This window comes from Indicator indicator, chromosome 1, assembly GCF_027791375.1.
Source record: "Indicator indicator isolate 239-I01 chromosome 1, UM_Iind_1.1, whole genome shotgun sequence".
NCBI classification, from domain to species: Eukaryota; Metazoa; Chordata; class Aves; order Piciformes; family Indicatoridae; genus Indicator; species Indicator indicator.
The window spans coordinates 46,473,998-46,493,628 of record NC_072010.1 but is presented as its reverse complement, the minus strand read 5'-3'; the positions used below and the strand labels follow the sequence as shown (position 1 = coordinate 46,493,628).

The 19,631-nt window shown below is 39.2% G+C and overlaps 1 protein-coding gene across 1 annotated transcript in view; it reads left to right on the top strand.

The window, feature by feature from the left end:
* Positions 1-15,332, top strand: part of MYCBP2 (MYC binding protein 2) — a 131,760-nt gene extending 116,428 nt beyond the window's left edge. The window contains exons 65-75 of the mRNA XM_054381668.1: positions 282-401; positions 2,037-2,138; positions 4,287-4,415; positions 6,862-6,994; positions 7,275-7,378; positions 8,500-8,688; positions 9,322-9,429; positions 10,551-10,760; positions 12,800-12,907; positions 13,092-13,257; positions 14,565-15,332. Of these exons, the coding sequence (XP_054237643.1) occupies positions 282-401; positions 2,037-2,138; positions 4,287-4,415; positions 6,862-6,994; positions 7,275-7,378; positions 8,500-8,688; positions 9,322-9,429; positions 10,551-10,760; positions 12,800-12,907; positions 13,092-13,257; positions 14,565-14,680 (1,485 nt within the window). The 3' untranslated portion in view covers positions 14,681-15,332. The remainder of the gene's footprint in view (positions 1-281; positions 402-2,036; positions 2,139-4,286; positions 4,416-6,861; positions 6,995-7,274; positions 7,379-8,499; positions 8,689-9,321; positions 9,430-10,550; positions 10,761-12,799; positions 12,908-13,091; positions 13,258-14,564) is intronic.
* The last annotated feature ends 4,299 nt before the right edge of the window (positions 15,333-19,631 follow it).

Genomic DNA, 19,631 nt, shown 5'->3' with positions numbered 1-19,631 from the left:
AGCTGTGCATCTTTCTCCAGCAGCTTTTGTGTTCTACAAATCATATGCCCTCTACCTATTCCAAGTTAGTTGTTTCAGTAGTTGTTCAGAGACTACATCAGTCAGACACCTGAATATTTGAGGTAGTTTTTACCAATTGCTCAGAGTTGAAAACACCTCATTTGCCTTTCTCTTTTTCTGTTCTAACTTGTGATCCTAACATGATGTTGCTTGTAGCAACTATAATTAGTTTCAGTTGTTCTTACTAGAAGCTGCAAAAAACTAAGTTTCCTGTTTAACAGGGTCATCTGTCAGAAGCTTGGTCCCGCGTAACGAAGAACGCTATTGCTGAAACCATCATAGCTCTGACCAAAATGGAAGAAGAATACAGATCACCAGTGAGGTGCATTGCAACAACCAGAGTAAGAGCTTCACTAAACTTAACTTCAGTTCATTGCAAGTGGTCTGTAGGAACCCTTCCTATATTTCAGAAAAAAACTTTCTTATACAGATTGTTCTTTGAAACAGCCTCTGTCACATGCAGTTATGTACTCCAAATCTAGATGTAGGTGTAACAGACAGGTATCCTATATGAGGCAATTGATGTATGTCCTAATAAATATCTTGCTTTCTCTGTGTCACTGCACATTAAGGTTTCTTTTTTTGTGGCAGAAATACGTCAATAAAAACTGTATTGCGATTAGACATGCAAGCTTGTGTACCTCCCAAATGATGAAGAGTAAGTTATATGCTTATACATTTGGGTTTTTATCCTTGAGATAATTCTGCTTGCAGTTTGTGATACCTGCCTGTTACTAAATTTATAAGATCACCGGCAGGGAAAATTGTATGCTACATATCAGCTGTCTGTTTCCAGCTCTCTACACAATTATTTTAAGTGGTATGACTTCTAGGTCATCAGCTGCTACATCTGAAGGCTGTATTATTTACCAGGCGTGGTTTGGAGTTTTTTCTTTGTCTTTACATCGTTGAATATTTTATAGAAACTGCAACTAACTTACTCATAACAGACTGATTATACAAATCCATGCAAAGCATACTTGTGAATTACGCCATTCCTACTATCGTAGGGTTTCCGCTTCCTGACCATAATAATGACATGTAAAAAAGGAGGCTTGCAGTGGTTACAAACATTTGATAGGCACGTTGTTTTCCATCTTAAACGTTTTTATCCTGTTTCTCATATTCTCTGCTTTTTTGGAAAACACGTTCTCAGAGTACCACCATCTCCTTCTATCATGGCATTGGTTTAATTAGGTCTTAGAGGAGCCCTGAACATCAACCTAGCTCTCATTGTGAATAAACCCAGTTCTTCCCTGGAAGTGTGGAGTTTTTGGAGTGGAGTCTAATTGAGATTTTTCAACAAAAGTCATTTTGTTCAAATCAAACCTTTCATCAAAAAATCTATTGTGAAATGTAGCTGTCAAGTGCATTTCAATTTGGGTTGCAGGCCTACTGACAAATTATCCTCATGCAGCTCATCTCTTTTGGATTTCATTGTAGTCACTGGAGAAGAAGAGAGAAAAGCTTTTTCTGAAGAATAGTTAGCTCAGAACCCTTTTCGAGGTAATCTTGAATGCCTTGTGCAGTAGAGAGAGCACAGGGAAATCAGTCTCATTGAGCTCAAGTTTTGTTGTCTGGAGGGGTTTTTTTATTAGTCTGTGTCCTTGAATATCTTCTCCTGCAAAGCCTGCCGTTTGGGAGTGATGTGCAAGTCTGTATTTTGCCACATTTCTCTATAATGTGCTTTGATCTTTCTTCACTGTATCTGTCTTGTGTGCTGACTACTGTATGTATGATCATAATGTGATATACCTGAAAGAAACAAGGTAGTTACCAAAAGTTCGGTAAGTTTTACTGTATGCTTGACTTCTTTTGGAGAATAAAAAACTTGCGTTGCATGAGCAGGCTTCAGCTAACAAGGATACAGTTTACAGGTAACAGTGATATTCTTATCTGCCAAAATTTATATTTGGGATTTTTTAATAGTTTTTCAGTATTTCTGAAACATTTAATTCTACCTTGCCTTTCAATAGCTGTGGCTGGCCTTAGCATCCCTCTGTGTACTTGATCAGGATCATGTTGATAGACTGTCCTCAGGAAGGTGGATGGGAAAGGACGGACAGCAGAAACAGATGGTAAGAGTGAAAGTCATACTTTTTTGTGTTTATTTTGATTTATTCAGTAGTCAAAGAATTTAGAATAATGATAGGGAAAGGTAGGTTTGGTCTAATCTTACTCCTCCATTTTTTCCCCAGTGGAGTTTGTACATACATGTTTGAAGTATTTGTGTTCTAGACAAGCACTGCTCACAAAATTCCTACCTAAAATAATGAGGTAGCAATTCTACTGGTGTTCAGTATGGAGCAAGGCCTTCCTAACACCTATATGAATGGGGTTTTTTTGAGAGTAGATTGACTCAGTTAATACAACAGCCTCTATCAGGGCTTTTCACTTCCTGTCTGGCTCTCTGTCACTTGTTAAAAGTCAACTCTTGCATTCCTCAGTAACTACTTCCCCATAATTTTGCTTCCTCTCCCCTATGTCAGTAGTGTGTGATTACTTCAAAGAGAAAGAAGCTCTTTCCAACAATTTAGTAAAGCTACCATTTGCCCAGATAATTAACAAATTTAATATTGAATATGATGGATTAATCAAGTGTCTGTATTTTTCAGTATCACAAAAAAGAAGTTAGGATTTTTTTTTAATATGAATCTGGAAAGAGCAAAGTAATAAAGTTGATCTCTTTATAACTTGGTTAGGTGGTTCCAAATGTCCCAAGGGAATATCGTGTTGTCCTGCTAGCACCTGAGGGTCTTTGGCACAAAGAAGCCTATAAAGCAGTTTAGTGCAGGCAGAAAGAGAATACAGGAGACAGAGCTGCAGCTGCCACGAGGACTAAAATCCTGCTGAGAGGAGGAGGCAAACACAAAGGTGTCTGAGCTGACTAACAAAGTCAAGGGACATATGTAGAGCTTTGAAAATGTCAGGAGAGTACCCAAGACCTAATCGAGCAGAGATACGAGTTGCTGAAGCCAGCCTGAAATTCCACAATCATATTTTATATCAGGGTGCTCAAAATTTGAGATTAACTGTGTGCCCCCCTACCAGAACTGCTGTTGAAAAGATTGTGTTCTAAGTTGCATGTTTTGGGTAGGCAGTGGAAACCTGTCCTCAGACATATGCCTATGTTAGTTAGGGTTAGGGTAGCACTGAACTCTGTACAGATATTTTGAACTGCAAACAACTGTGTTGAATTCTGGAAGAAATTATATCAGTAGAGCAACTTAATATTATAGTGGATTTTGAAGTTTGTTACTTTAACTGAATTCTCTCTGAGTTAGAGAAGACCTACAGCTTTGATCAGATGTTTGAGCGGTGTAAACATACCAGAGTTCTGTTTTGAGTTCTGGGAACCACAGTGTAAGAAAGACACTGACATTCTGGGAGGGTGTCTGGAGAAGAGTAACAAGGCTGGTGTGGGATTTGGAGGGCATATGCTACAAGGAGTGGCTGAGGGAAATGGGGTTGTTTACTCTGGAGAAGAGAAAGCTAACGGGAGATCTTAGTGCTGTCTATAACTACCTGAAGAGGTTGCAGTGAGGCTGGTGTTGGTCTCTTCTCCCAAGTAACTAGTGATAGGATGAGAGGAAATGGGCTTAAGTTGTGCCAGAGAAGGTTTAGATTGGATATTAGGAAAAATCTCCTTACTGAGAGAATGACGAGGTGTTGGAAAAGGCTGCCCTTTTGGTCACCATCCCTGGAGGTGTTCAAGAATTGTGTAAATGTAGCACTTTTGGATATAGTTTAGTGGCTATAGTAGTTGGGTTACAGTTGGACTCCATCTTAAAGGTCTTTTCCAACTTCTATGATACCAAAGTAATTAAGGGAAAATATTGTGCATGTTGACTGACCTGAGTATTCATATCTCTGAACTTTTCTGTTAACATTGCTGTAACCCATTGTTACTACAGATCTTTTCCCAGATCAGTTGAAAATGATGTCTCAACTGTGTTGTTGAGAAATGCATTTTTGCTGCATCATACAAAATATAAAATGAAGAATATCCTAATAAACTAAATATGATTTTTTGTGTGTGTGTCCAGGAGTTTAAGTGATTATTCTAAAGATATGAGTAATAGTCTACAAAAGCTCTTCGTTCCCCCTTTATTAACTGGGGGGGGGGGATAACTGGAGGGAGACTAGAAACAGATGCTAAAAGGAAATCAGAGGTTTAATAAAGTGAGAATGACTTCATATTTTTCTTTTTCTTGTCTTTTTCCCAGCCCATGTGCGATAACCATGATGATGGTGAAACTGCTGCAATCATTTTATGTAATGTCTGTGGGAATTTGTGTACAGATTGTGACAGATTCCTTCATCTCCATCGGCGAACAAAAACTCATCAGAGACAGGTGAGAGCATACCATGGCATTGTGTTTGTGTGCACTGCATACACTGTCTGCACGTCCCTCATTAATACATAGCCAAAATGGTGTTTCCTTCTTTTATGTTTGAGATGGGATAGGTAAGTTTCCATTTAATTCTTTTAACTGTTTTTAGTTAACTTCTCTTGTCCTTTTTCTCTTGAAAAGATTGGAAAATCTTGTGGCAGTCCCTAATTTGAACTCCTGGAAGAACATCAGTGTTCTTCCTTCTTATTCTAATGTTGGTTGGGAATATTTTTTTTTAGGAAAATCTAGAAACTGTCTATAATGAAAGCATACATTGGATCAGTACTTCTTTTAAATTACATTCCTTTACTCCTCCTATCACATGCATCAGTGTTTGTCAACTCCTTTGTTTTTAACATATGTATGGATTTTAATATCTGGGAAAACTACTTGACAGCAAATATTCCTAATGGATCCCTTCCATCAGTCTTTTATAATTTCTCCAGCTTTCACTGTATTTTCACAGAGAAATACATTGTTACATCCATAAACTTGAGAAACTCCTCATTTCTTTTGTTTTGAAGATTAAAGTGTCTTTCCTCTTTGACTCACACAGATGAGGTTTTTCTTAATTGCTTTTACTCTGCTTTTTGCATTATTCTCTCATCTTTAAACCTCAAACAACATTGTCTTTGGAATATTTATTTTTTTCATTGAAATTCGTGTTGATTTCTAAGCATTTCCTCTTTCCTGACACTATTTTTTGGTGAGGTTTTTGGCCCTTTATTTTGTCCTTTCGCTCTGACTGCTTCTATTTGTACAAAGGATAGAATGATAAACCTGATGAATAAAGTTGGTTCAGTGGAATTCATTCCTCTTCTACAACGCATCTAGACGCGCTTTTTGGTTAGGATCAGGAATGGGCTTTTAAAGCACATCTCCTTATCTCTGCTTTGATTTGTGTTACAGAGCAGCCTTGGAGTGCATGATCTGGATTCCTTTCAGATTGAAAATTTTAAAAAATAGGTTCATGGACAGTCTGCTAATGGTCCTTTAATGCAAGGGATTGTCTCTTCCAGAGCATGCATGATGTGAATTTTGGATCACTGGTGCCGAGTTTTGTTCTTCAGATCTCCTTGTTGTCTCAGCATTTGCAGTGTAGACGCAGACTGAAAGTTCAACGCAGATCCATTTTTTTCTACTTCTTAGCCACAGTCTTTGCAGTCTCCTTTGAAATTTTCCTGCCTTGTCATCCAAAGATGATTTTGTCTACTCTTCTGTCATGGCACAGTCTACGCTCATTTATTTTTCTGATTTCTCCTATATAGCCTGTTCAGATTACAGTTGATAAAAAGTAAGTTCTTCTCATAGAAGCCCTCACATCTCTCCTTTAATCTGTCCAGAATAGCTACTTACCAGATTTTCCTATTTAGTTCTGAAAGCATGTTTAAACTTCTACTCTTTGTTCACCACTCTTGCCTTAACATCTCTCATGTTAATCCCCTCAATTTAAAGTTTAAATGCTCTCATGTTCCCTGTGTCTTGTCTTCTGTTAGCTTCCTGCTTTTTGTCCAACTTCTGTTACACATACCTCTCTATTCTATGATTCTATGATTCTAATGCGTTTCCTCTCCCTCCAAGAAAGGACAGCGTGTAAGTTACTATGACCTGCTTATGTGAATCCTTTGCTTATATCAATCCTTTGTGAAGCAGTTAGGGTTTTGTTCCTGATTCTAATAAGAATTGCAGCAAATTTTAAATTGAGTGCATAGATCCATACTCAGGAAAATTCTAACTTTCATTGCATTGCAGGTAAAATGAATGAAAGCAGAACTGCCTAAAATACTTAGGGAAGAGGACCAAGAAGAGATTATGTAAAGCTTACTAAGGATCTCATGCAGTTGCTTTTTTTTTTTTTTTAATTCCATGAAGAATTTTTATTTTCCTCATTATTGCCAAAACTGTTCATTGTGCATTTATGTGAATGTCAGAAATATAAACATTGCATACTTACATGATACCATTAAAATCGTATCTTAATATCATATCATTGAGACCATAACTATCCGTGTTGCCTTGATAAACGACTGGCAAGGTTACGTGAAGACATTTCTAATGTTATCTTGTGCTTTTAGTATACAGTGGCCTTCTGGATGAGTTGAGTAGCAGTTATGAAGTCCAAGCTCCATACTTTTTAAATTGGAAAAGAAGTTGTGCAGCTCTCTTCTTAGCATTATTGCACAACTGTTTCCCAGACATGTTATCTCAGGTGTTGATTTTATGTGTTTTTACTAGAAACACAAAGCCTCTAGCTATGTATCTCTTCTGCAATATGTACAACTATAGAATGCCAGAAAGAAAAGAGCTTGGACTAGACAATCTGTACAACATTTAATGAAAGTCCAAAGAGACAGTGACGAAAATAAGATAGAGATGTTATTTATTATCTCTGTGGTTCACCTGATAGGTATTCAAAGAAGAAGAAGAAGCTATCAAAGTTGATCTCCATGAGGGTTGTGGTAGGACCAAACTTTTCTGGCTGATGGCGTTAGCAGATTCTAAAACTATGAAGGCTATGGTGGAATTCAGAGAACAGACAGGTAAAACACAACTGTTACTACTTGCTCTTTATCCTGATTATTTTTACCTTTTACATAAGCATTTATCCCTTAAAAAAAAAACTAGTCGGGGTCTTCACCTGCTTTGGGGCAATGCTTTTGGAATGTTAATAAAAACGAAATAGTTCAATTGCGTAAGAATTGATGGTGTTTTGACTGTTTTCTGTGACTGTTGCTTGAGTGTCTATTGTTAGAGTATCAGTCCTTTTGTTTTCGTTTCATGTTCATCAACTTCCATTTTTATTCACTTTTGTGGATCTAGGCAAGCCGACCACCAGCAGTTCTGAGGCGTGTCGCTTCTGTGGATGCAGGAGCGGAACAGAATTATCAGCAGTGGGAAGCGTTTGTTCTGATACAGATTGCCAGGTGTGTATGAACAAATATTATCACTCATTACATAAACGGAAGAGAATGCAGGATCAAATTCATTCCTTATTTTGAGGAAACCTTGTTCATCTCTGTGGTCCGCTTTAAATCAGTTTTTTCTTATGAAAAGGTTTGCATATTGAATATTGTCTTGTAATTCAAATACTTCCAAGTTGGTAAATGTTTAATTACAGGCTACAAACATCAATAGTCAACCAAAATACTGCATAGGTTTATTAAGATTTTCAGAAGTGCTTCAAGTTTTCACAATAGTGTTCCAAGTATAAAGGAAAATATACCCTGTTAACATAGTCTAGTGTACTGGAAAGCTTGATAAAGTAGTTTGTGTAACAGCCTATTCATTACCTTCAGCACAGAGCATTTCAGACTTGGCCAGGTTTGCCAACTGTATTCATGTGTCCCAAGAGTTTTCCTGCTCTATGGTACAGGTAGAATTGGTGGAAGGCCAAATGCTCACCCGTTTCTTACCTCACCATGTTTATTTCTGGTTGTGTGTGGTAGATTTGTCTTTTTTTCCTCTCTTAGCCTGTTGAATATATTATGTTATTGTTAATTCAGTTCTATTTATTGTGGCTTCTGGGCAACGTCTGTATTTTTTTTCTACTTACTAGGGATAGGAATTAGAGGTGGTTAAAACAATGTTTCCATATAAAAGTGCATTATGTTGGTTAGCGATCAGCTCATAATGTTTTCGTCAGGGTGGATTACTTCATTCCTTTATTGAAGGATCCAAATTTGCAGATAACTTAGGCTGTTAACACAGGGCAAGCAACACTTATGCTGGAGGCAGTAAATATACAAAATACACATGGATGATTAAAGAGTATTTCTTGTTGGGTTAAAAGTTACATTTTTTTAAATGATGGCCTCATCATACCATTGCTATTCAGAGGTAACATAAGGAAACAAAGGTATCAGTTTTACTTCAGGTAGGCAAAATGTGTACTTTTCCCCAAGTACCTGCCGCGGCAGCAGACAACACAAACCATGATTCTTTCATCTGAGTTCATGGCACAAACCAGTGATCCTTCAAAAAAGCAACAATTACATCAAACTGTTCAGAGGAAAGGGCAAAAAGATTAATTATTTACTTTTAATAGGAATATGCTAAAATTGCCTGCAGCAAGACACACCCCTGTGGTCACCCATGTGGAGGCGTTAAGAACGAAGAGCACTGTTTGCCGTGCTTGCATGGCTGTGATAAGAATGCTACAACTCTTAAACAAGATGCTGATGACATGTGCATGATCTGCTTTACTGAAGCACTTTCAGCAGCACCAGCTATCCAGGTTTATCTTTTTTTTTTTTCCCCCCTTTTAGAGCAGATTAATATCATGGTTGTAGTGCTAAGTGTCGAAGAAGTTAAAATATAGTTATATTCTTAATCTACTCTTAACGATTTCAAAACAGAAATTTTAACAATAAGTTTAAAAAAAAAAGCCTTTTGGCATTACTGCTATTTCAAGAAAGCAGATTGTATTGAGTTGAGGTAATTTGTATATATATGTCATTTTGGAGTGGAAAGTTATTATTTTAATGACCATTTTTTATTCTTTTATTAAGACAAAAGTAGGGGTCTTCTTAGGGCTTTATACAAATTAACTTTGGAATTAGGAACAACTTCTTTACCATGAGGGTAGTGGAACACTGGAACAGGTTGCTCAGGGAAGTGGTTGAAGCTTCGTCCCTGGAGATATTCAAGGTGAGGCTTGACAGGGCCTCTCTTTGGGCAACCTGATCTAGGTGAGGATGCCCCTGCTTACTGCAGAGGCGGTTGGACTAGATGACCTTTGGAGGCCCCTTCCAACCCAGACCATTCTATGAATTGATATATGTTGTCCCTTGAAAGCAAATAACTGCTCGTGGTTTTAGTGGTTAATGTAACTTCAGTGCTCACATCCATGTATTCTTTTCTTCTAAAGCTGGACTGCAGCCACGTTTTCCATTTGCAATGCTGTCAGCGAGTCCTAGAAAACAGGTGGCTTGGGCCAAGGATAACTTTTGGGTTTATGTCCTGTCCTATTTGCAAGGTAAATGAAAATGAGTTTCTTGATCACTGCCTAGGTCAAACAAATTACTCGTCTGTGGTGGAGGGGAAGGGGTTTCCTATTATTTTGGGGGGTGTTGGGGTTTGGTGTTTTTTTTTTCTGTTTTGGTTGTTGGCAGTGTTTTGGTGTTGGGTTTTGGGTGGTCTTTTATTTGTTTGGGTTTTTCGTTTTTAATTATATATTGCCTGTTACAATACAAATTACTTCTACGTCACTTGTTTTCTTAATTTTTTCCTGTCACTAAAGAAAAGGTATTATTGATGCACCTTTTTACCTTTCCTTACTGTTCCCTGAAGTAAGGGTCCTCTTACAAAGAAAGTATAATGGAGATGTTATCTGTCTGTTTTATTTTTAGCAACATCAGCTTGTAATTCCCAGTATTTGGGGCTGGTGGGAGGGAAGAAATAATCTTAATGCATGCTATCTGAAACAGGAAACTTGGCTTCTCTCTTTTACTAGTCCCTTTTAAAGCTGCTTTACTTTTCAGGACGATTACAGAGCTGAAGAACATGAGTGTTTGATTTAGTTCATCTTAAATTACTACAAATTCCTCTTTTTCTCGTAATAAATTCCTCTTGTACTCAGCCATAATTGCTTTAAGATCAAGTATATAATAGCTGCTGGGAAGGAAAGCACCTCAACACCCTAGGAATATGAAATCTGCAAATGATCAGCCACTTCTTTGGTTCTTCCTTCATGCTCTCTTTTTGGCAACCCATAGCAATAGCTTGTGACTATTGCATGATAAAGACCTAGCCTAGGGACTGTCAGTCATAATTCTAAATTATCAAGCAGTAAGTCAAAAAGGACAAAAAAATAGGGAAAAAACAACACTTGGAATATTCCTGTGCTGTGGAGAATATTTCGTGTACTCTTTACTGTCCCTCTGTGGTTGTTAGGCTGTTGTAAGGGCTGATGGTTTCATATAACAATAGGCCATTACTCCTTTTTCTTTTCAGCCATTGTTTGAACTGCCCATTACCTGAACTCCTAAGGTTTTATGACCTCCATTATATTTTTTGTGTTGGCCTGTAATAAAATCATCACAACTGTTGTAATAAAAGTCCAAGATATTTTAAGTTGTGGGTTTTTTTTAATTTCAGAACAAAATCAATCACACAGTGTTAAAAGATTTGCTTGATCCAATCAAAGAACTCTATGAAGATGTAAGGAGAAAAGCACTAATGAGACTGGAGTATGAAGGGCTGCACAAGAGTGAGGCCATCACAACACCAGGCGTTAGATTTTATAATGACCCAGCTGGCTATGCTATGAACAGATATGCTTATTATGTTTGCTACAAGTGCAAAAAGGTACGCTGATGGGTACATTCTCAAATTAAACGCATGTTACAGCTTCAAAAGTGATTCTTGCAGAATGGAATGCATATTTAGTATGTTGTGTGTGGAGTAAATTGTCATTAAACGGTAAAAAAAAAAGGTGTTGAGCAAGTTAGAGGTACATGGCGTCTTACCTCACAAAAGTCAAATATATGTGCAGAGCAGAGCAAAAACCAAAAGCACAGTGTGGTCCTGGCCTTTTTAGAAGAATGTGCTGAGGATACTTTGTTATGACACTGACCATTCCTTTGCCCCCCTTGCAATTCATGCTTTACGTGAACATTAAAATAATATAATGATAGGTTTCATTCTGCCTGTTTGATAATGGAAATTCCTCACGAAGATTCCACCTAAATACTACTTTTACCCAAGTTGGAGTTGATTTGAACTGAAATAAACAGGAAATTTGTGGCAGGAAAATGAGCACTAATGCAAGCCAACATGTGATTGTCATTTTCCTTAATGATAGTCTCAAAAGATAGGAAGAGCCTTCTCTAATTTTGATTCTTGATAGTGCAGTTTTTCAGTTTGGGGATAAGGATACTGCTATCCTTAACCAATTGCACCTAAGTTCAGATGTTAGCAGCTCTGGAGGTGATGGTGAGAAGTGTTAGAAAGAAAAAGGAGTAGAAAAAGAAACATGGTGTGGCCTGACGGACCCTGGGTCATACGTGTACAGTTTTCTTCAGGCAAAGAACATGAAACTTACCTCCCATTGCTTCTTTCTTCTGAAGCTGACTGTAGTGTCCATCTTGATCACATCTTTTTTCCCTTTTCCTTTACTAATGAATGGAATAAGACGATCTCATGGTAAAATTTTAAAGAGAAACCTTTTTGTTTTTTAATGGACATGCACAATTTAGAAAATTGGAGAAAGGATTGACTTCCATATGCTAGCAAAGAGCAATAACGAATCCTTTTAGCTCATTACTGTAGTTACTCAGTTCACTTTTGTTCCTATCTCCCACAGTTAATCCATTCTCACTCATCCTTTAGCAACTTGCCTTCTGCCTTTTTTGCCTCTCTCAGAAAACAATTTTTTTTATCTTACTTTCTCCAGTTTTTAATCCTGTCCCTGTTATTTATTACACTGTTTCCAGTATTTAATACTTTTGGTGTTTTTCTAATTGAAAAAAAAAAATCCTTCCCTTGTAACTCATTATTGCCTTTCAGTACTGTGCATATGTCTGAAGAGCAGGATTCAACTGTCTAACTTCCTTCCTACAGCACCTCTTCACCCCAAACTGCCACTTAATTCCCTGACATGCATTCCATAGGACTCTCCCCTTTCCCTTTAGTCTGTAAAGTTTGGGGAAAGGTTGGCCTCTTAAATTTTTTCTTCCTCATAGCTGCCTTGAGACCACTTTCCCTGTCCTTTTCTAATAATTGCAAAAAGGCAAGAATTGCTGAGAACGAGAGTTCTGTGCATTGTCTAATTAGTTTGTAAGATGGGAACAAGGGAAGTTACTCGTTTGTGGCCTCATCTTGCCACTCCCTGTGAAAACACTTCAATATATCAGGAAACTCATCAGAGTTGGTGGTCTGTCTTTGTGCTTTTTTGAGCCCAGTGTGTCCTGATGAGAAAGCAGAATGTTTTTTGTAGAAAATAGCAAAAATCTAACTATAAAGGATCCCACATGAGCTGAAATACTTGTATTCTTTCCAGCTAGTAAAAAAGCCCTCCCAGCAGAATGTTTCTGTGCTGTATTCAGCCTCAGTCCTATCTTTCTTGCACACAATTCATAGAGTATCCAAATGCTGCTTCAAAAGCCTTACAGTCACTGGCACAGAGCAGAGTACATTGCACAGTTTTGGGGCTTATTTATCCAGAGATTGAGACACAGTCTCTTAGTGCCTCAAAAACACATATTTAGAGTCAGAGTCAGGAGATACCAGAATAGTGAAGACTACTTTATTGGCTGATATTCATCATTTTCCCCTTACAACTTGATTTTGTTAAAATTAATAGTTTTCTCTGGTTTAACATCCAACCATTTCTATATACAATTAAGGCATATTTTGGTGGCGAAGCTCGTTGTGATGCTGAGGCTGGACAAGGAGATGACTACGATCCAAGAGAGCTTATTTGCGGTGCATGCTCTGATGTTTCAAGGGCTCAGGTAAGCAAAGAACTTATGTTCATGATTTTGGGTTTTTTCATTCTAAAGCTCCAGGTAGCTGACCTGTGCAATAATTTGCAGTCATTTGTAATGACAGATATTGTATAGAGAACATAGAAATGTGTTTTTTGGATTGTGAGAGCCTAGTACTTCATTTATCAGCTTCTGTTTTCCTCCTGTTCAGATGTGTCCCAAACACGGTACAGATTTCTTGGAGTACAAATGCCGCTACTGCTGCTCAGTCGCTGTTTTTTTCTGTTTTGGGACAACGCATTTTTGCAACGCCTGCCATGATGATTTCCAAAGAATGACAAGCATCCCTAAAGAAGAACTCCCACACTGTCCTGCAGGTAGTACTTTTTATAAAGCAAATTCACCAGAGTGAATTCTGAGATAAGTAATTTGGTTTAATTGGCACAGTTATCTTTTCTTACACCTAATTTTTAGGAGAACAATGGGGTTGGCCATACAGATTTGAAATGATACTGGAATGGGTTTGTTCTGTGCATGATTCTGATTTTTTGTGTGTGCTGTTGAGTTTTTTTTTCTCCAGTAATATAGGCAGGAACATAAAATCGTCATAGAATTGTTTTGGTTGGAAAAGACCTTTAACATCAAGCCCAAGCACTACCAGGTCTGGTCCTAAAACATGTTCCCTTAGCACCACATCTGTGTCTTTTAAACATCCCTCAACTGGCTCTGTGTGGAGCCTAGTCCAGTATTTGGTAACCCCTTTCAGTGGAGAAGTTTCTTCTAATAGCCAATCTAAACCTCCTCTGGTGCAACTTCAGGCCATTTTCTCTCATCCTAGTGCTTGTTACACCACCTCACTATGGCCTCCTTCCAGGTAGTTACAGAGAGCAATGAGGTCTCCCCTCACTCTCCTCCAGACTAAACAACCCCTGTTCCCTCAGCTGTTCCTCACAACACATTCTTGGGACCTTTCACCAGCTTCATTGCCTTTCTTTAGACTCAGTCCACCAGCTTGTAGTGAGGGCCCCAAAATTCATCAAGTCATCACACTGTTCTTTTAAACATTAGACACTTTGATACAGAAAGACATTTCAATTTACCTGCACCATTTCAGTCTCCAGATGTGTGATGATGTGTTTAAAATTATATTGTAGAAAATTCACACATTGCTATTAAGTGGTAACATCTCTACCTGTCATGTGCAAACTGTTGACCCAGTGCTTTCATTTCCAATCTTGTGCCATTGATTTGGTCTCATAATGTTTACCTTGCTGTTGACAAAAAGTGTGATCTTTTTGATTAAAGTATTTACTTAAAGAAAGTAAACAAAACAATGATAGAAAACCAACAAACCAAGCAAAACTTCCTGGTGTAACCTTAGAATTGTTTACTGCAGAGTGTAACTCCTGATATTATTTATCGATCTTGCTTTCTGATTGCTCTAATTCCTTCCACAGTATTAATAAGAGGAAACTTTAGTGATTTCTTTTTTTTTTTTTTTGACTCTGTGATAGCACCTTTCATCTCCTGTTTAAGCCTTCATTTTTAATGCCTTATAAATTCAAATAGTGGATGTACTAGCTTCGCTTAGCATGTTTTGGAGGAAGTGTAATACATGTTTATTTACATCCCCTGCAGGCAATAATATTTCTCCTTTCTTTCTTCTCCCTTAAATTCACTGTAGGTCCCAAAGGTAAACAACTTGAAGGAACAGAATGTCCGCTTCATGTTGTCCATCCACCCACTGGTGAAGAATTTGCTCTGGGTTGTGGGGTTTGCAGAAACGCTCATACTTTTTAGACTAGCAAGGTTTTTTTTCACCAGAGCAAAACAGGTGCCCTCATCCCTCAAGTGTCCTGAAAATTGAAGTCCAGTTGGGATGAGGATGGGACCATTGCATAACCCAGGAACAATATACAGTGCAAGAAGGATGCCAAATACCATGTACATAATTCTTGCTGTGAGATTGACATTTTTTTGAACTGAGACATCAAAACTTGTGAGGTGTTTGCATGTGGCCATTACAGTCATTGGCTAGGAAACATTGGACATTTACAAATTAATAATTGCTATTAAAGGATCTGTGTGTCTGTGGACTATGAATGATGCTGGCTTTCAGGAAAAAGGAAAAAAAAATGATTATTGTATACTGACTTTTTGTAATCTTGTACAATTGTAAGGCATCACAAGGGGATGGGAAAGAGGGATATTCTGGTTTATTTCCTAGACTGTTATAAAAAAAAAAATGTGTTAGGAAGGCGTAAATGTATCAAGTATCACGCTGTATATAAAGGTATCAATGTTTGTCCTGTATAAGAATTATTAAATTACAAACAGCAGTTTCATTTAAACTTCTGGGTTATGTTTGAGCCTGAAATTTTAATGAAGTGCAATACTGAGTGTGCCTCATATCTTGCAGCTGTAAACATAATGGAATGTACATGTCAATAAAGCCACTGTACATTTTTATACAGTGAAAGCCTAAGGAATGTGTAAGCCTCTTGTTTTCAGAGTATTTTTCAAATGGGAGAGGGTGTCTTAGACTTACTTCTGCAAGTTCTTAGAGTGGGAAAGTTTATCAGCCAAACTGGTGGTTATGGAAGTACTTAGCACAAAACATTCTGCTTAAATCTTCTAAAGAAAAGCTACCATTCATGTGCTACCATTCATGTGCTGCCATTCATGTGCTACCATTCATATGAAGTATCTCCATTTCAGTTTCTGACTATTATTAAAGAAACTGATGAGCAGCAGGTGACTAACAGGGAAAGGAAGGTACAAGACAAAACTTTAATTTGCAGTGAGCATAAACAATTACAAGTAGGCAAGCCCTCCCAGCCAGAGGGACCTTGACAGGCTGGAGAGGTGAGTCATGCCAACCTCATGAAGCTCAACCTGCATCCGGGTCAGGGCAATCCCAAGCACAAACACAGACTGGGTGGAGAAGGGGTAGATAACAGTCCTAAGGAGAAGGACTTGGGGTGCTGGTTGATAAGAAGCTCAACGTGAGCCACCACTGTGTGCTTGCAGCCCGAAAACCCAAATGTATCTCGGGCTGCATCAGAAGCATGGCCAGCAGATCAAAAGAGGTGATACTCCACTCTTCTGAGATCCTGCCCAGAGTACCGTGGCCAATACAAGAAGGGCAGGGAACTGTTGGAGTGGGTCCAGAGGAAGGCCATGAAGATGATCAGAGGGCTGAAGCATCTCTTGTGAAGCTGAAAGAGTGGAGCTTATTCAACCTGGAGAAGAGAAGGCTCTAGGGAGACCTTACAGCAGCCTTCCAGTATTTGAAGGGAGCCTACATGAAATGGCTGGAAAGGGACTTTTTACAAAGGCATGTAGCGACAGAAGGTCTAATGGCTTCAAACTGGAAGAAGCTAGACTTGGATTACACATTGGGAAGAAAGTTTTCACCGTGAAGGTGGTGAGACACTGGAGCAGGTTGTCCAGAGACTTTCTGGAGGCTCCAGCCCTGGAAGTACTCAAAGACAGGATGGACGGGGCTTTGAGTAGCCTGGTCTAGGTTAGAGGTTCCCTTTAAGGTCCCTTCCAACCCAAATCATTCTGTGAATCTGTGATTCTAAAAACTGGTCCTCTATCTGCAAAGATGAAGCCCTTCAGTCCACAAAAAAATGCCAGCAATTTCAAATAACTTTAAACCCTTTATTTGAATGTCAAGGGGAAGCCAACGTGGTGTTTTTATCCAGAATCTTGACATCAAGATTCTTCCCAGGTTGTTCTTCACTTACAAAAACCAGAGTATGACTTACCTGTCCAAATTATGTCCATACTTGTAGGTATTTTCCTCAGATGTAGTTATCTTTGGTGGGGAGGGGCAGGCATTCCTGGGATGTGGTTCATTTCATGTCAATATAAAAGACAAGCCACCTGAGCAGCTCAGATGTAGATGACTCAGCATTTTTCAGCATTAAGCCATCACAACCTGCTCTGCAATCTGAAGCAGAGCAAACATTTTTGATCCATGACACCACAACCATCGGCACCAAAGAATTTTTTTTTCCTTTGTGTGTTTTTTGTGTGTGTGTGTGTGTGTTTTTGGTTTGGTTTTGAGGAGATGCTGAGATACAAACAGTGAAAAAGCTGGAAGTGGTTTTCCATGTTTGTGGCTCTGTGTTCCCTGAACAATGGGGATTTTTTTCACAAACAGATCATTAGCCTTTTCCCTAGCATAGCACTCTGTACATTCTGGCAGGTAAAGGGTTGACATTATGGAGTGAGGCTTGACAATTCATGTTTTAATGTTGTCAGATACTTTGTGTTTGGACGTGTAAGCCCTTAACACAATGGTAGATGTAAAAAGTAAAAGGTGCAGAATGATGTTCTAAGGAATCTTCTATTTGTCACACAAGAAATGTACTGTAGGGTTACCTATTAGTTGGCAGGCATTGCAGTAAATTTGGTTTATACCAGTGGTTAGAGTACCTCAGGGTGTACATGGGACAGAAGATGGAATAAAGCAGAGCCCGGTGTATTTAAGGATCTCCCTATCATGCTATTAAGATGTCCTTATCAACCCAGCTCCTGCTGCACTCCCTACTCATTTATACTCAAAACCTCATGGCATTGCCTCACTACTCTTCATCAGGACTCTGCTTTCTGTCCTAATCCACCACAGACAAGCTTTTTTCACTCCTTTTATTGCCTTCTGATAACTGTTTCTCTGTTTCAGGAGCCTCTTCCTGCACCCCAATGTGCAGGAGCAGAGCTGTCATATGGGGGGACAGAACCCCCCGTCAGGCTGGGCACTGCTGCTCTTCCCAGATGACCACACACAGCCAAGGAGACATGCAGCAGAACCTGGAGCTGCCAAACCCATGCTGTACCATTTTGAAGTCAACATAAGATGTTACCAAAAGGGTGGATTTCTTTTTCTGTGTAAGTACATGTGGTATAAGGGAACCTTACTTTTAAGTGTCCATAATGCAGCTGTCAGCCAGTAGCTGCATTTATACCAGGGATTTCAGCACTTTTGTGTTTCCAGGTCATGGACTAAATGTCTGTAATAAAAACTTAATTCAGCGGGTATTTGGTTTATCACAGTATCAAAGTATGTTAGAGGTTGGAAGGGACCTCAAGAGATCACCAGGTCCAACCCTCCTTCCAAAGCAGGATCGCTTCGGGTAGTCCGCACAGGAATGCCTTTATGACTTTATAAAAGTCATCTTTCTAATTGTACACTGACTGGATGAGGAATCATTAAAACAAACTACAAAGAGAAAACTTGTCCAAAAAGGTTACTGAAGAAAAATTACCTAGTGGAAAATTAATACACATATTTTGAAGTGGTTTATATCTTTGTGCACAGGTTCTTGACAGAGGTCCCTGTGGGTCTTAAATTCTGGAAAAAGGAGTTACAGAGAGCAAACAAATCTGAGGGTTTTGACACACTATCATTCAGAAATTTTCTGAGTGTAGCACCATAGTTACAAATTAATTCTATGTGTGAGGGGTGGGCAGTGTAAGGGAAACGTTTCTCTCAACACACCACCACCCATCCCTGCTTGCTACTCCAGGGAGATGGCACAGCCAAGCATGAGCATCAGGCTCTTGGGTAGTGCACAACTCCCATGCGTAATGGTTGTGCCTCAGACACTCCCCTTCTACACTGTCTCAGACATTTACGTCACCTGCACTGGTCTCTACTGCTGATTACAGTCAGATGCCAGCACAGGCCACTAATCAGATCAGTGCATGATAAGATTGCTGAATGCTTCTCCAGCAGCCTCACGTGCTGTGCCGCCAGCTGTTGAGCCACAGCCCACGCAATGGAAATGCTCAGTTCTTGTCTGCACTGCCCTGTGTGCCACAGCTCCATTCATACTGAGCTCAGCTCCTGGCCAAGGCGAGGCCACAGCACTCCCACTCCGATCATACATCATTAGTTTACAAACAGCTTAAACTTTCACAGGTGTACCCACCCACTGAGCACAAAACGAACAGTAAAAGTTAATAAGCCACAGGCAATTAACCAGTCACCATCAGGGCCTGATAATCTGTGTCCTTATGAAATGGTTTTTCTTAATCACGTGGTTCTTAGTGTACTATTTCACCTAAATAGAGGCTAGCTAGAGAGCTTCAGGTCCACCCCATCATTCAGGGCAGATCTCAACTCTGTAGGATTTCATTACAGGCCCTTCCTTAACCCATGCCAGACACTGAAGGTGACTGAGAGTGCCACAGATGCCTCATGCTCCTTGACCCTAAGCATACGGGAAAGGCTATGCTGTCACATCCCCCATCCTTACTGCTAGGGCCTATTAATGATGAACTTCTGCTACTAAGCATTCTGGGTAGCAGGCTTGTCACACAGATGCCACCCCAAATACAGAACAACAAACTAATTACAATCAATAGCACAGCCATCAGGTGCAATGGGGCATCACAAGTCATGGATAATCACCCAAAGATGTCTTCCACCAGCTAGCCATGAGTTTTCTCAGGTAATGGCCCCCTCTGCAGTCTAGGAGGCACCTAAGATGGGGCTCTGTGCTCTTGCTAAAGATTTTGCATAGGCAGTCTGCTTTGAAATTCAGTCACTTTGGATGTAACAGTTTCTTCCCATGTATCCCTAATACAGAGCTTGGTCACCGAAACCTTAAACACTACTTGAGGCACTGCTTTGAGTTAGCTGCCAAGCAGCATGAACAGTGCTATTTTGCTATCACCATCATGCCATTGCTTCAACACTCCCGTTCCTTTCTGCAGCCCACTGCAATAAGCATTTGCA